Source organism: Budorcas taxicolor, chromosome 2 (assembly GCF_023091745.1).
Source record: "Budorcas taxicolor isolate Tak-1 chromosome 2, Takin1.1, whole genome shotgun sequence".
Lineage (NCBI taxonomy): Eukaryota > Metazoa > Chordata > Mammalia > Artiodactyla > Bovidae > Budorcas > Budorcas taxicolor.
In genome coordinates, this window is record NC_068911.1 from 14,458,883 (window position 1) to 14,473,135 (window position 14,253).

The window sequence follows — 14,253 nt, forward strand, 5'->3', positions numbered from 1 at the left end:
CTGAACCCTGTCCCCAGTTCCCACACTGCGGCTCAGGAGCTGACTGTGCTACTGAGGAAGTGCTGAGTCCTGCTCCCCTGGGAAGGGGCCAGGTCAGAGACAAGTCAGAAGAGCCCAAATTACTGGCCATTAAAGCCTTAGTAGTAGTGTTAGTCACTCGATAGTGTTCCACTCTTTGCAACCCATGGACTGTAGCCCACCAGGCTCCTCTGTCCATGGAATTCTCCAGGTAAGAATACTGGAGTGGGTTGCCATTTCCTTCTCCAGGATTAAAGCCTTACATAAGGCCTTGCCCCAGGAATCCCTATTGCTGTGCACAGCAGGTGAGTGGCAACAGTTCCAAGCCCACCTGGCACCCTGCAGACACCATAACCTGACCACAGGACTCCCCTGCTCAACCCAGATGTGCCCAATATCCCCAAAGCAGTATTCAGGTGGGCTTAACCCTCTCGGCATAATCTCACAAAGCCCCTTCTGCCTCGCTGCCTCAGACTGAGGCTTCTGAGCCCTTTCTATGGCCTCACCTCCCCCTCCTCTGGAGGCAGGTGGGGGCGTTGTGAACACGCTGAGACTGGCATTTGCTAATCCCTCCCTGAGCTGGGGTCCTGTGTTGGGGGACAGTCTAGGCCCTCTTTCCTGTGCGAGCGATGGGCAGATCAGAGAACCACAGGCTCCTCCCGGCAGGAGCATGGAGGGGAGGGACCAGGTGCTTAAAAAAAAAACAAACTTCAATTTTTCCACAGTCCAAGTGATTTTATCCCACTTCTCCTTAGCCAGCAATCAGAGTACAAATGTTTAGTAGTTCTCAGTGAGAGCCAGTTAATTAGCTACACCGTTAATCTGCTTCCTCAATAAGGAGGAAGGTGAAAGCATTAGCTGCAGTTTCACAGAGCTTGATCAGAACTGGGACGATCCCCTGAAGAAGGGAATGGCAACCCCCTCCAATATTCTTGCCTGAAGAATCCCATGGACAGAGGAGCCTGAGGGGTTCCAGTCCAAGGCGCCACAAAGAGTCAGACACGACTGAGCGACTTTAGACCAGACCAGAGAAGGAATCACAAAAGGTCTGCCTGGTCCAATTTTCTGCAAATACACTCTCCTTTCTCACCCAGAAGTGGGTAGCTGCCCTCACAGTCCGCTGCAAACTTACTTGCCTTAGATTGAGGGCTGTGGCCATTAAAAGGGCTCTAACATCAAGGCTGAAATTCCGGAAATCAGGGAGGAGAAATCTAACCATGCAAGAACTCCTTCCAAATAAGAGGGTCTTTTTCTCCAGAAAAGACAAGGAAATTTACAACTCTGTACCAAACAGCTTGAAAACCTAGTCATGAGAGTAACATACTTTATTATATTGAATGAAAGGAAATCAGTAAAGGACAAGAACACCACACAGGCTAATAGCCAATGAGATTAGTCACTGCCAACTTGCATTAAATCAACGGTGCCCCAGGAAGGGTTCATCAATCTGTATTTAAATAAAAGGTGAAAAAAGCAACCCAACACACTGAAAGAAAAACAAGAGTAAATAATCTTTCAGCTGACAAAATATGCCGTTTTGAATAGATTTAACTCCAACTATAGGCTGAATTCCAACTTCAGGATTTTATTTAAGGAAAAAGCTTAAAGGCTGACTCTATAAGGTAGAAAACACATTTCCTCATACCTTTTACAGTGCTAGACTAATTAAAATAATAGATGTTCATTTATCGGTTGTTTCATACATAGGATTTTTATATAATTATGATGATAACTGTGATTTTGTATTCTGAGTTTTAAACTTAGCATTATATCATAAACATCTTCTGTCGGTAAAAAGTCTTCATTTGTTTGTTCTCTATGTCTGTGTCTCTATTTGTTTTGCAAATAAGATCATCTAAACTGTTTTTTCTAGATTCTACAGATTGATACTAAGTATAAAATAGATATATAATGAGAACTTAATGTTTATAGCTCAGGGAACCCTACACAGTGCTCTGTGGTGACCTAAATGGGAAGGAAATCCAAAAAGGAAGGGCTATATGTATACACATGGGCTTCCCTGGTGGCTCAAATGGTAGTCTGCCTGCAATGCAGGAGACCCAGGTTCAATCCCAGGGTCAGGAAGATCCCCTGGAGAAGGGAACGGCTACCCACTCCAGTATTCTTGCCTGGAGAACTCCATGGACAGCCCATGAGGCCTCAAAGAGCCAGACACAACTGAGTGACTTGCACTTTTAACATGGATAAATGCATCTGTTTCATTTTGCTGTCTAGTAGAAACTAACACAACGTTGTAAAGCAACTATGCTCCAACAAAAAGTAATTTTTTAAAAAAGCCTTCAAATACTCTCACTGGTGGGCACACTGCCCTGTAAGTATTGATCAGGACCCCCATCCAAGGGATTTTCTTTGGTGACTCACTTCTCACTGCCTCTGAAGCTGTCTCCAGTCTTTTCTTGATCTATCCCCACCCCTCACCACAGGTTTCTGTGGTTCCACAGGTCGGGTTATTCTGTCTCCTTTGTTAAAGATGTCAAGGGACTTTCTTTCCTGTCCCACCCCTACCTGCTAGAGGTCCTAGAGGTGTGACCTCTCCACTCCTCTCTTTATATTCTCTTCTAAGGTAACCTTGGCCCTTCTTAAGTATAAGAACTATACTTGGCTCTTCTCCAGGAATAACCTTTCTTCTACCCCAGACCTGTATGCCTGACTGCTGGCTCAACCTTCCCCTTGGAAGCCTTGGGCGGTTCCAAGCCCACATGTCCACAGATGAACTCAGGATCTCCCCCAGGCCTGGCCCCCTTCCAGTCTCAGCCAGCCTGCAGAGTGGCACCGTCATCTCTCCTGTTCTCAAGCCAGAAACCCAGGAGTCATCCTTGACAACTCATCCCTCCTGCCTCCCTGCTCTCCACCCTCCCCCACCCACCAGTGGCCAAACCCATCACTGTTTCCTCCTAAGGTCTCCTTCGAATCTGCCCACTCTCCTCCCTTCCAACCGCCAGGGCAGCACACAAGGACAGGCACTGCTGAAAGGCCACCTCCCAGGCCATCACCTCTGGCCTGTTCTACAAGAACACCTATCACCTCATCGCCTTCCCTTTTTGGTCTTTCCAGGCTCTTTTCCAACCAGCAGCTAGCGTGATCTTATTAAGATGCAAATCTAATCACGCTGTTCCTTTGCATAATTGCTCTTAGGGCTTGGACTGGCCTATGTCTCCCTGAATCATCACCATTCTGTTCTCCTGGTTCCCCTGAGTGGCCGGGCTCTTTCCTACTTCTTCTGCAGCATCCTCCAGCCACTGTGGCCTGCCTATAGCTACTCAAAGGTGCCACAATCCTTCCCTACCTGGTCTTTGAGCATGCTTAGTCCTCTATCTGCAATGTTCTTCCTCCCCCGACTTCTGTAACTCTTACACCACTATTGGATCTATGAGAGGTTCTGAAAGTGTGGTCTCTTACCAGCATTTGTAAAATGCAGAAAACTGTTAGAAAGGCAAATTCTTCTGCATTGCACACCTGCAATATGAGACACTCAGAGGTCCAGAAATCTTTTTTAATAAGCCGTCCAGATGATTCTGGGACTTCCCAAGTGGCGCTAGTGGTAAAGAACCCGCCTGCCAACACAGGACATGCAAGAGACACGGGTTCGATCCCTGGGTCAGGAAGAGCCTCTCGAGTAGGAAGTAGCAACCCACTCCAGTATTCTTGCCTGGAAAATCCCATGGACAGAGAAGCCTGGTGGGCAATCCATGGTGTTGCAAAGATCAGACACTACTGTGCACATACACACACACACACACACACACACACACACACACAGATGATTCTAATGCACGAGAAAGTTGGAAGCCATTGGTCAAGAAAGGCCTTCATCACTGAAGGTTTCTTCTGAGATTTTTGTTTCATTTTTTTGGTATTTAGTATAAACATAAAAATACATAATTTTTCTCCAAAATTTTCACTGATTTTATCCTATATTGGTTTCATACACATTAAAGTTTGCCTCTGTGTTTTTAAAACACTTGTATTGAGATATATTTCATATACCAAAAAATCTACCCACTTAAATTGTACAGTATAGCTTTTAGTATAATCACAAAGCATATCTTTTAGTATATTTACAAAACTGTGTTTATAACTGATTTTCACTATTTACATTTTCCTGTTTTCTTGATGAGCCTAGCTAAAGGTCTGCCAATTTTGTTGATCTTTTCAAAGAACGACCTTTTGGCTTCACTAAGTTTTGTTTTGCTTTTCTTTTGTTTGTTTATTTCTGCCCTAGGTTCAGTTCAGTTGCTCAGTCGTGTCCGATGCTTTGCGACCCCATGAATCGCAGCACGCCAGGCTTCCCTGTCCATCACCAGCTCCCAGAGTTCACCCAAACTCATGTCCATCTAGTCAGTGATGCCATCCAGCCATCTCATCCTCTGTCATCCCCTTCTCCTCCTGCCCTTAATCCCTCCCAGCATCAGTCTTTTCCAATGAGTCAACTCTTCGCATGAGGTGGCCAAAGTATTGGAGTTTCAGCTTTAGCATCAGTCCTTCCAAAGAACACCCAAGACTGATCTTCTTTAGAATGGACTGGTTGGATATCCTTGCAGTCCAAGGGACTCTCAAGAGTCTTCTCCAACACCACAGTTCAAAAGCATCAATTCTTCTGTGCTCAGCCTTCTTCACAGTCCAACTCTCACATCCATACATGACCACTAGAAAAACCATAGCCTTGACTAGATGGACCTTTGTTGACAAAGTAATGTCTCTGCTTTTGAATATGCTAAGTAGGTTGGTCATAACTTTCCTTCCAAGGAGTAAGCGTCTTTTAATTTCATGGCTGCAATCACCATCTGCAGTGATTTTGGAGCCCCCAAAAATAAAGTCTGACACTGTTTCCACTGTTTCCCCATCTATTTCCATGAAGTGATGGGACCGGATGCCATGATCTTCGTTTTCTAAATGTTGAGCTTTAAACCAACTTTTCACTCTCCTCTTTCACTTTCATCAAGAGGCTTTTTAGTTCCTCTTCACTTTCTGCCATAAAAGTGCTGTCATCTGCATATCTGAGGTTATTGATATTTTTCCTGGCAATCTTGATTCCAGCTTGTGCTTCTTCCAGCCCAGCGTTTCTCATGATGTACTCTGCATATAAGTTAAATAAGCAGGGTGACAATATATAGCCTTGATGTACTCCTTTTCCTATCTGGAACCAGTCTGTTGTTCCATGTCCCGTTCTAACTGTTGCTCTCTGACCTGTATATAGGTTTCTCAAGAGGCAGGTCAGGCAGTCTGGTATTCCCATCTCTTGAAGAATTTTCCACAGTTTATTGTGATCCACAGAGTCAAAGGCTTTGGCATAGTCAATAAAGCAGAGATAGATGTTTTTCTGGAACTCTCTTGCTTTTTCCATGATCCAGCGGATGTTGGCAATTTGATCTCTTGTTCCTCTGCCTTTTCTAAAACCAGCTTGAATATCTGGAAGTTCACGGTTCACGTATTGTTGAAGCCTGGCTTGGAGAATTTTGAGCATTTCTTTACTAGCGTGTGAGATGAGTGCAATTGTGTGGTAGTTTGAGCATTCTTTGGCATTGCCTTTCTTTGGGATCGGAATGAAAACTGACCTTTTCTGCCCTAGTGTTTATTATTTTCTTCCTTTAGTTCACTTTGGGTTTAGCTGTTCCTTTTTCTAGTTCCTTAAGATGGAAGGTCAGGTTATTAATTTGAGATGTATCTTCTTTTTAATGTAGGCATTTACAGCTATAAATTTTCCTCTAAGCACAACACTAGCAGCATCCCATAAGTTCTGGTATGTTGTATATTCATTTTCATTCCTTACAGAGTCTTTCCTCAGAGAAGGCAATGGCACCCCACTCCAGTACTCTTGCCTAGGAAAATGCCATGGACAGAGGAGCCCCATATGCTGCGGTCCATGGGGTCGCTAAGAGTCGGACACGACTGAGCAACTTCCCTTTCACTTTTCCCTTTCATGCATTGGAGAAGGAAATGGCAACCCACTCCAGTGTTCTTGCCTGGAGAATCCCAGGGACAGCAGAACCTGGTGGGCTGCCATCTATGGGGTTGCACAGAGTCGGACATGACTGAGCAACTTAGCAGCAGCAGCAGCAGAGTCTTTCCTAATTGCCCTGTGACTTTCTCTTTGACCCACTGTTTGTTTAGGATGTTGGGTAATGTCGACGTATTTATGAATTTTCCAAATTTTCTTCTGCTATTGATTTCTAACTTCATTCCATTGGTCAGAGAATATACTTTGTATAATTTCAATCCTTTTAAATTTATTGAGACTTGTTTTATGACCTAACATATGGTCTATTACTGGAGAGTGTTCCATGGGCACTTGAGAAGGTGTTTTTGGTGGAGTATTCTAAGAGGTCTGTTAGGTGTACTTGTTTCACAGTGTTGCTCAAATCTCATTTTTTTGTTGGTCTTTGGCTGAGTTGTTCTATCCATTATTGTAAGTGGGTTATGTAAGTCTCCAATTACTACTGAATCATCTCCCGTCAATTCAGTCAGGTTTTGTTTCACAGAATTTTGAGGCTCTATTGTTAGGTCCATGCATGCTTACAGGCTCATTACATCTTTCTATTAAGATGCAATTATAAATAATTATAATAATTAAAATTTATCACTATAAAACATCCCTTTGGTCCCTAGTAATAATTTTTTGTATTAAAGTCTATGTTTTTGACCAATACGGTATATTAACACATATATATGGAATTTAGAATGATGGTAACAATGACCCTATATGTGAGACAGCAAAAGAGACACAGATGTAAAGAACAGTCTTTTGGACTCTGTGGGAGAAGGCAAGGGTGGGATGATTTGAGAGAATTGAAACATGTACATTATCATATGTGAAACAGATCACCAGTCTAGGTTCAATGCATGAGATGACTGTGCTCAGGGCTGGTGCACTGGGATGACCCTGAGGGATGGGATGGGGAGGGAGGTGGGAGGGGGGTTCAGGATGGGGAACACATGTACACCCATGGCTGATTCATGTCAGTCAATGTATGGCAAGAACCACTACAATATTGTAAAGTAATTAGCCTCTGATTAAATTAAAAAATTAATTTTTTTAAATAAACGAAGTCTACGTTTTGATATTAGTACCGTCGCGCCAGCTCTCTTTTGGTCACTGCTTCCATGGTATATCTGTCTCAATTCCTCTAGTCTTTGAATCTAAAATGTGTCTACTGTAGACAGCATATAATTGGATTTAGAAGAAAAATACATTCTGCCTCCTTTGATTAGGGTATTTAATCTACTTACATAATATACTTACCAATAAGGTAAGATTTATGTGCCTGGCATTTTTGCCTTTTTGGAATGTCTTAGGTCTTTGTTGTTTTATTCCTATTGCTGTCTTCTTTTGTGCTAAACAGGTATTTTCTAGTATACCTTTTAAATTCTCTTCTTTGTGATACTGTGATTTATAATAAGAAATATATATTCAGTCTTCATCCTAGTTCCTAGCATTGAGCTCCTAAAACACCTGGAATGTTCTAAGTGATGAGAGCAATAACAACAAAAGCAGTCTTTTGTTATGTTTAGGTGACTTTTGGAAAGCCCTTAGGTAGCTAAAGAAGGGGGCTCATTGCCAGGGAAACCCACCAGGTGATTAGAGGGTTGGGAACTTTCAGACCCATGCCTGGACCTCCAGAGAGGGGAGAAGGGCTGGAGACTAAAGTCAGTCACCAATGGCCAATGATGTAATCAAGCATGCCAAGGTAATAAACCTCTATATTAAAACCCCTATATTAACACCCCATTGGTGTTCAAATGGAGATCTGGGGAGAGTGGTGTGCCTGCAGAAGGCATGGAAGCCCTGCCTTCCCACATATCTTGCCCTCTGTATCTCTTCCATCTGGCTGTTTCTGAGTTACATCCTTTTATAATAAACCAGTAATCCAGTAAGTAAAATGTTGCTCTGAATTCTGTGAGCTGCTCGAGCACATTAATCAAACCCAAGGAACCTCCAGTTTATACCTGTGTTTCCAGCTGATCAGAAGCACAGGCGACAAAGTGGACTTGTGACTGGCATCTGAAGCTGGGGGGTAGAGCACTTAACCTGTGGGATCTGATGCTACCTCCAGGCAGACAATGTCAGAATTAAGCTGAAATGGAGGACACCCAGCTGGTACTGGAAAATTGTTTGGTGTGAGGGTTAAAAATCCACACATTGAAACTGGAAGCAAAAAAATTTTTACTGTAATTTTAAAAATTTATTCTTAGCGGCCATTTGAGAGATTACAATTAGCATCTTAAAACAATTCACTTTGGAAACATACTCAGTTTCAACAGTGGGTAATAAAGACTTGCTCCAATATACCTTGGTTCCCCGCCCCCGCCACCCCGCTTCTTTTGTGCTATGACTGTCATACAAATTACATCTTTATACATTCTAAGTCCATTAACACAGTTTTTATAAATATTGCTTTACACAGTTGTCTTATAAAGCACACAGGAGAGTTACAAACAAAAATACTTATATCGTCTTTTATAAAATTTACATAGGTACTGCCACCAATGCTCTTTATTTCTTTGTGTGGTTTCAAGTTAGTGGCTAACATACTTTCATTAAGGCCTGAGGACTCCTCCTCGTAGGCGGGTCTGCTGGTGATGAATTCTTACTTCTTGCTTATCTGGAAATGTCTTAATTTCTTCAATGTTGAAGGAAAACTTAGCTAGATATAGAATTTTTGGTAGGAAGTCTTCTCTTCCAGCTCTTTAAAGACATCATCCCACTGTCTTCTGGCCTCTATGCTTTCTGATGAGAAGTAAACTGTTCATTTTCATTGAGGTTCAGTATTTTCTCTTAAAAGATGATTTTTAGCTCATGGTGAAGCTTTGGTTAAACTGTCAAGAGTTCTACAACTTATGGACTTCCCAGGTGGTGCAGTGGTAAAGAATCCACCTGCCAATGCAGGAAACATAGGTTTGATCCCTGGGTCAGAAAGAATCCCTGGAGGAAATGGCAGCCCACTCCAGTATTCTTGCCTGGAAAATCCCATGGACAGAGGAGGCTGGCGGGCTCCAGCCCATGGGGCCGCAGAGTTGGACATGACTGGGTGAGTAAGTGACGTGCTACAGCTCACTGGTTTTAGTGGTTTTGCCCATATTTTCACTGTTTTAGAGCGAGAGTAAGTTCACTGAGGTTCTTACTCTGTTATTTTGGAAGTTGATCTGTTTCATGTTGTCTTAATTATTTTAGACAACATGATTTAATATCTTGTAAAGGAATTTTCCTTGAATAATGATTTTTCTGGAATTTTGTTAACTATTTTTACCTGGCTGGTTTTTCAGCAGAATGTGGGAATCACTGGCTCAAACTCCAACAAGAACTTCCACTGGACATCTAGAATGCTATTTTCTAAGCAGCTCACCTTCTAAGAACATTCAACCTTTCCATCTCTTCTACTTGAATACTGCTCAGCAAACACTGAACTTTTTTTCACACGGATTCTACTGTATTTTCTTCCCCAAGGCATTTAAATTTTTCTGCTGTGTCTGTGAACCAGGATTAATATGCCACGCTATTGTTAAAAAATATAAAGCAAACACTTCCTGGATGGCAAGGGGAGAAAAACTGCTCATTTATGTACTTAAAGTTAATGGCATCAGGAGGGTTCATTTGGGAGGTGAAAAGTTCGTTGTGTGTTTTTCCTTTGAAAAAACAGAATATTTTTGTTCAAATTAAATCGTGAGCAGAACCTCAATGCATGAAAAGTAAAGCAGAGGTGCCTGGTTGAAAAGGAGGCTGAAGGACAGTCCAAAGTCAAACAGGCACTGCCGCCTGCCCTGTTCCTCACAGCAGCCCCTGAAGTGTTTCCAATAGCTGTGCGCTCAGTTAACTGTCACAAACAGCAGCCCATCTGTGTGCCCCACAGCATGAGCTCTTACCATATAGCACTGCTCTACTTTATGGTGATTTTCCATCTCTGTTCAATGACCACCAACACATCAGAGCTTCACTGAGATCTTGCCTCGCTGGCCTGGATCACTCCCGTCCCTTGTTTGTCTCAGGAGTTAACAGATCATGGGATGTGAAGCTGTGGTGGGCTGAAGAAGAACATCACATTTCACCATATGGCACAACAGAGAGACATGTTTTGACTCTATCACTCAGATATAAATACAGTGCCCGGTTTTCAACTAAATGAGTAGGTAGATGATATCACTATGAACTTCAGAAGAGAATATGGGGGGGTTGGGTCTGATGGAGCTTAGAGACACAGGACTAGAAGCATCTTTAAAATAAGCTCTCAAAAGAAAATGTGTGGTCCAAGTCTTTACAAAAGATATTTATTAGATTTTTAGGATAAAGGAATTTTTTAAATAACGAATACTTGTAAAAAAAATTACTGATGTTTTCAACTAGAAAAAAAAATTGAGCCTTAAAAAACACATGGCAGAAAGTAGCTGGGCACAAGAGTGAAAGAAGATGGAAACCTACTAGAAGTGTAGCGATGAGAGTTTACATGCTGACTTTTCAAAGCAAAAGCAAACTGTACTCACTGTTTCACAGTGTGTGAGACTAATTATTCAGTGACATCCTATGACAATTCGTCTTACAGAAGATTTTACTCTACTCCAGCTCACACGCTACCTTCTATGGCAATTTGTATGGGAACAATGAAATCTAGTACAGTTTTAGATCTGATTCAATTTCTTAAAGGTTGGAACTAAGCAAAAATTTAAAGAAATCTATGTGGTATTTAAAATAATTGAGAATGAGGACAATTTAAGTTACTTTCAGGAAGTGTTCTCTTCAGACGTAAGAAAGGGATGGAGGTCTTACGGTGAGCAGACACGTGGACCTCAAGGTAGTACAATCAACAGAAGACCAATAGCCCACAGTGAGGGAAGAGAAACAGAAATTCACACTGTGCAACACTCCCATGGGTGGCATTCCAGCGAGTCTTCCTAGCTGTAATTCAAAACTAATCATGCTTACGGACTTCCCCCTCAAGATGATTTTCTTTCAGAAGTAAATTCAGAAAAGGGACTGAGCTCTGGAAAGAGATGGTGAGGCCAAGTCCCAGGCACTCCAGTGTGGCTGCTCTCTCCTGAGCCCTGGGACATGACTTGTGGCCCCATGTTCTTCCTCACACCCTTCTCTATGTGAAATATTATTTATGTAACCTGTCCTTGGGAAAAAAATCACAGTGGAGTCTGAAAACCTTCTGCAGCCGTCGGTTTGTGTCCTTCGGTATCCTAAACTCAGACAATCTCAACATCCAGAAATATCCTTTGATTTGCTCTTTCTCTGATATCTGGTATCCTTGGGATCAAAGCCTCTTTCGTTGGCACCAAATAAGGCCCAATGAGGCGTTTTGGCCATATAATCCTTTGCGCTGAAAGTTTTTGATCCGCCACTATCTTCATACTCCTGAATGAGCTCCTGGAAGCGGCTGTAATCGATCCACGTCCACCATTCTCCGCCAATCTTAAACTAGCAAGAGAAAAAGGAGTCAGGTCAGAACTGAAAATAGCTGTAAAGACTGTCAAATAAGTGTCGGAACATCAAAAATAAGCCTGATCTTTTCTCCTTATCATGTTAAAGAAAATTCTTTTCACGCTCCAGACACGGTTCCATATCAAAGCAGAATGTTCTATAAACCGTCAAAGGGGAGTTTCTTTTTCCTTAGGACCACTGCCGTGCTGGGCCTGGACGACCCAATTGCTGAATAAAGAATACATCCCAGAACTGAAAGTCAAGTTTATCTTGAGCAGTATCACTGAAAGAAGATTAATGAAGTTTTTCGGCATTATCATGTGTAATTCAAATTCCTCTTGTTGCCACTTTTCCCCTCGTATGAATTTTCATGGTTGTTACTAAATTTTGCCTGAGTTGTTAGGGAATCTTTCATGGATGACTCTAATTCCGAAACACTACCTTAATGAATCCAACTAGCCTTTTTCGCCTAATATGGATACCATAGTTCAGTAACGGAAAGCCTAGTTAAGGATTTCAATTCAATAAAGAGAAATAATCCAATCTGTACTCTTTCTAAGAAACTACTTCTCAAAAGTCACTGTAGAATAATGACCATGAATAAAGAAAACAGTGGGTTGAGGAGGCTCTGAAGGAAGTACAAATTGAATTGCAAAGGCTTTTAATTCAAAGCAACCACCTGGCATTTCATCATGTAAATGTATAATACATTGATGCCTGATTTATAAACAGACAAATCCTTGTTTTGCCACCTTCTTTTTAAAAAACTTGATTATGAGTCAAGGTAAGTAACAATTTCATGTTCTAGCTGAGAAAAATATTGAAAATATATAAGTTCCTGGATTTAGAATAATAAAATCTGCTGAATTTAAATAACATCTAATATTTTACCCAACCATTGAGAGCTTTCTAAAGGGAAAAAAAACAGCCAAACAAATGGAAAACTTTACCTATGAATCATGAGAAATGGTCTTCTAGGAAGGCCATTCGTTAAAAAACTGACCTAAGAGCTCTATGAATTCTGCAACTCAGGATGTAAGATCCACATCTCCTCATCACTTTCCCTCCTAAGGCTGACCGCTCTTGAACGTTCTCTACTGCTAGGCAAGTAATGACTGTTCTCTCCCTTCCCTGGCCTCTTACACCCCAAACATGGTCAGGCCTCACTGATTCTTCCTTTGCTGCATTTCCACACCCACATCCTGGCACTGCCCTAAGGCAGGTCCTCGCTTCTAGGACTTGGTAACAGTCTGCCAGCTGATTGATATCTGAGTCCACTTTAAGCTGTTGCCAGCTTCTGCAGACTGCCTGAGATGCCTATGTTTATAGCAGAATGGAGCCCTGCTACCTAGAACATACGGTCTAAATATCTAATCTCCAACTGGAGGCTGTTCAATGAGCTACCTAACCCCTCACGTGACCCCCATGCTGTTTTGTCTGTCTAATTAACGCTGACTTAAGACTCAAGTTGGCTTCCCTGGTGGCTCAGCAGTAATGAAATCTGCCTGCAATTAAGGAGATGCGGGTTCAATCCCTGGATTGGGAAGATCTCCTGGAGAAGGAAATGGCAACCCACTCCAGTATTCTTGCCTGGGAAATCTCATGGACAGAGGAGCCTGGTGGGCTACAGTCCATGGAGTCTCAAAAGAGTTAGCCACAACTTAGTGACTAAACAAACAAGTCTCTTCATAAATGTCCTTTGCTCTGGGAAGTCCTCCCGAATCCCTTTGGAAGACCATGACAGTCCCCTGCCACAGAACCTCACTGTAACCTGAACTCGTCCAACAAGAGAACATTATACTGGCCTTTGTAGTCACTTACCCCATCCATCCCCACCCTCCCATGACTGCTGGTTTCATGAATATACCTAACTTATTCTCCTCTCCCCTGTATCTTTCCCTTTTGGGGTTCAGATCTCTAGGCCAGAACTCAACTCTCAGAGTCCACAATCCTGGCCCTCCTTTTCCTTCAAATTCTAACAATAATCACCTGCCATGGATATTTTAAGAGCATCTGAAAGATTATCTTAGATTAGAGCAACAGATTTAAAAATCTTCTTTTGCCACAACCTACAGTAAGAAACAGATTTTATATCTTGATCTAGTACACACAGTCACATATACGTACTCTGGAAATACAACTTTCATAAAACTAGAGGCAATGTATTTCATTTAAAAAACTGCCAGCTGCAACCTACTGCACTGATTTCCTAACTCCTATTACAGTTTGAAGATCTGGTCTCTTCTAACTACAAAACTTTACCGGGTCTTAAAAGGGAAGAAATTAGTTGCAAGGATATGATAATTATAACCTAACATCTGACAACTGACAACTCTTCTTAGATTGCCAACGTCTAAGAAAACAAACTAGCAGATCAAGTAAATGTAACAAAGGGTTGGTATATTAGTTTGCCTGGCTGTGTTATTTTGTTAGGGTGTCCTAAATCATAAAAGTTTATTTCCTCGTAGCTCTGGATGCTAGAAATCTAAGGTGAAAGTTCCAGCAGATAGCCCCTTTCTCACCAAGGTTCCACATGCCATCTTCTCTACTAAGGTTCCATGGCAAGGGATTGGGGTGGGGGTGCTCTGGTGTCTCTACTAATAAGGACACCAACCCATCTGATCAGGGATGACCTCATTTAACTGCTTCCTTAGAGACTGCTTCCTTAGAGAAGGCATCTCAAATAAGGCCATACTTAGGACATCAACACAGGAATTTTCAAGGGACATAAACCTTCAGTCTAAAACCGCAGGTCACTCTTAAATTAACATTGAGCCATAAGAGTCCTAAGACAAAACTTT

At 42.1% G+C, this 14,253-nt stretch overlaps 1 protein-coding gene across 1 annotated transcript in view; it reads right to left on the minus strand.

The window, feature by feature from the left end:
* Positions 1 to 10,369: 10,369 nt before the first annotated feature.
* Positions 10,370 to 14,253, minus strand: part of LOC128070359 (S-adenosyl-L-methionine-dependent tRNA 4-demethylwyosine synthase TYW1) — a 140,194-nt gene continuing 136,310 nt past the window's right edge. The window contains exon 16 of the mRNA XM_052663682.1: positions 10,370 to 11,449. Within this exon, the coding sequence (XP_052519642.1) occupies positions 11,228 to 11,449 (222 nt within the window). The 3' untranslated portion in view covers positions 10,370 to 11,227. The remainder of the gene's footprint in view (positions 11,450 to 14,253) is intronic.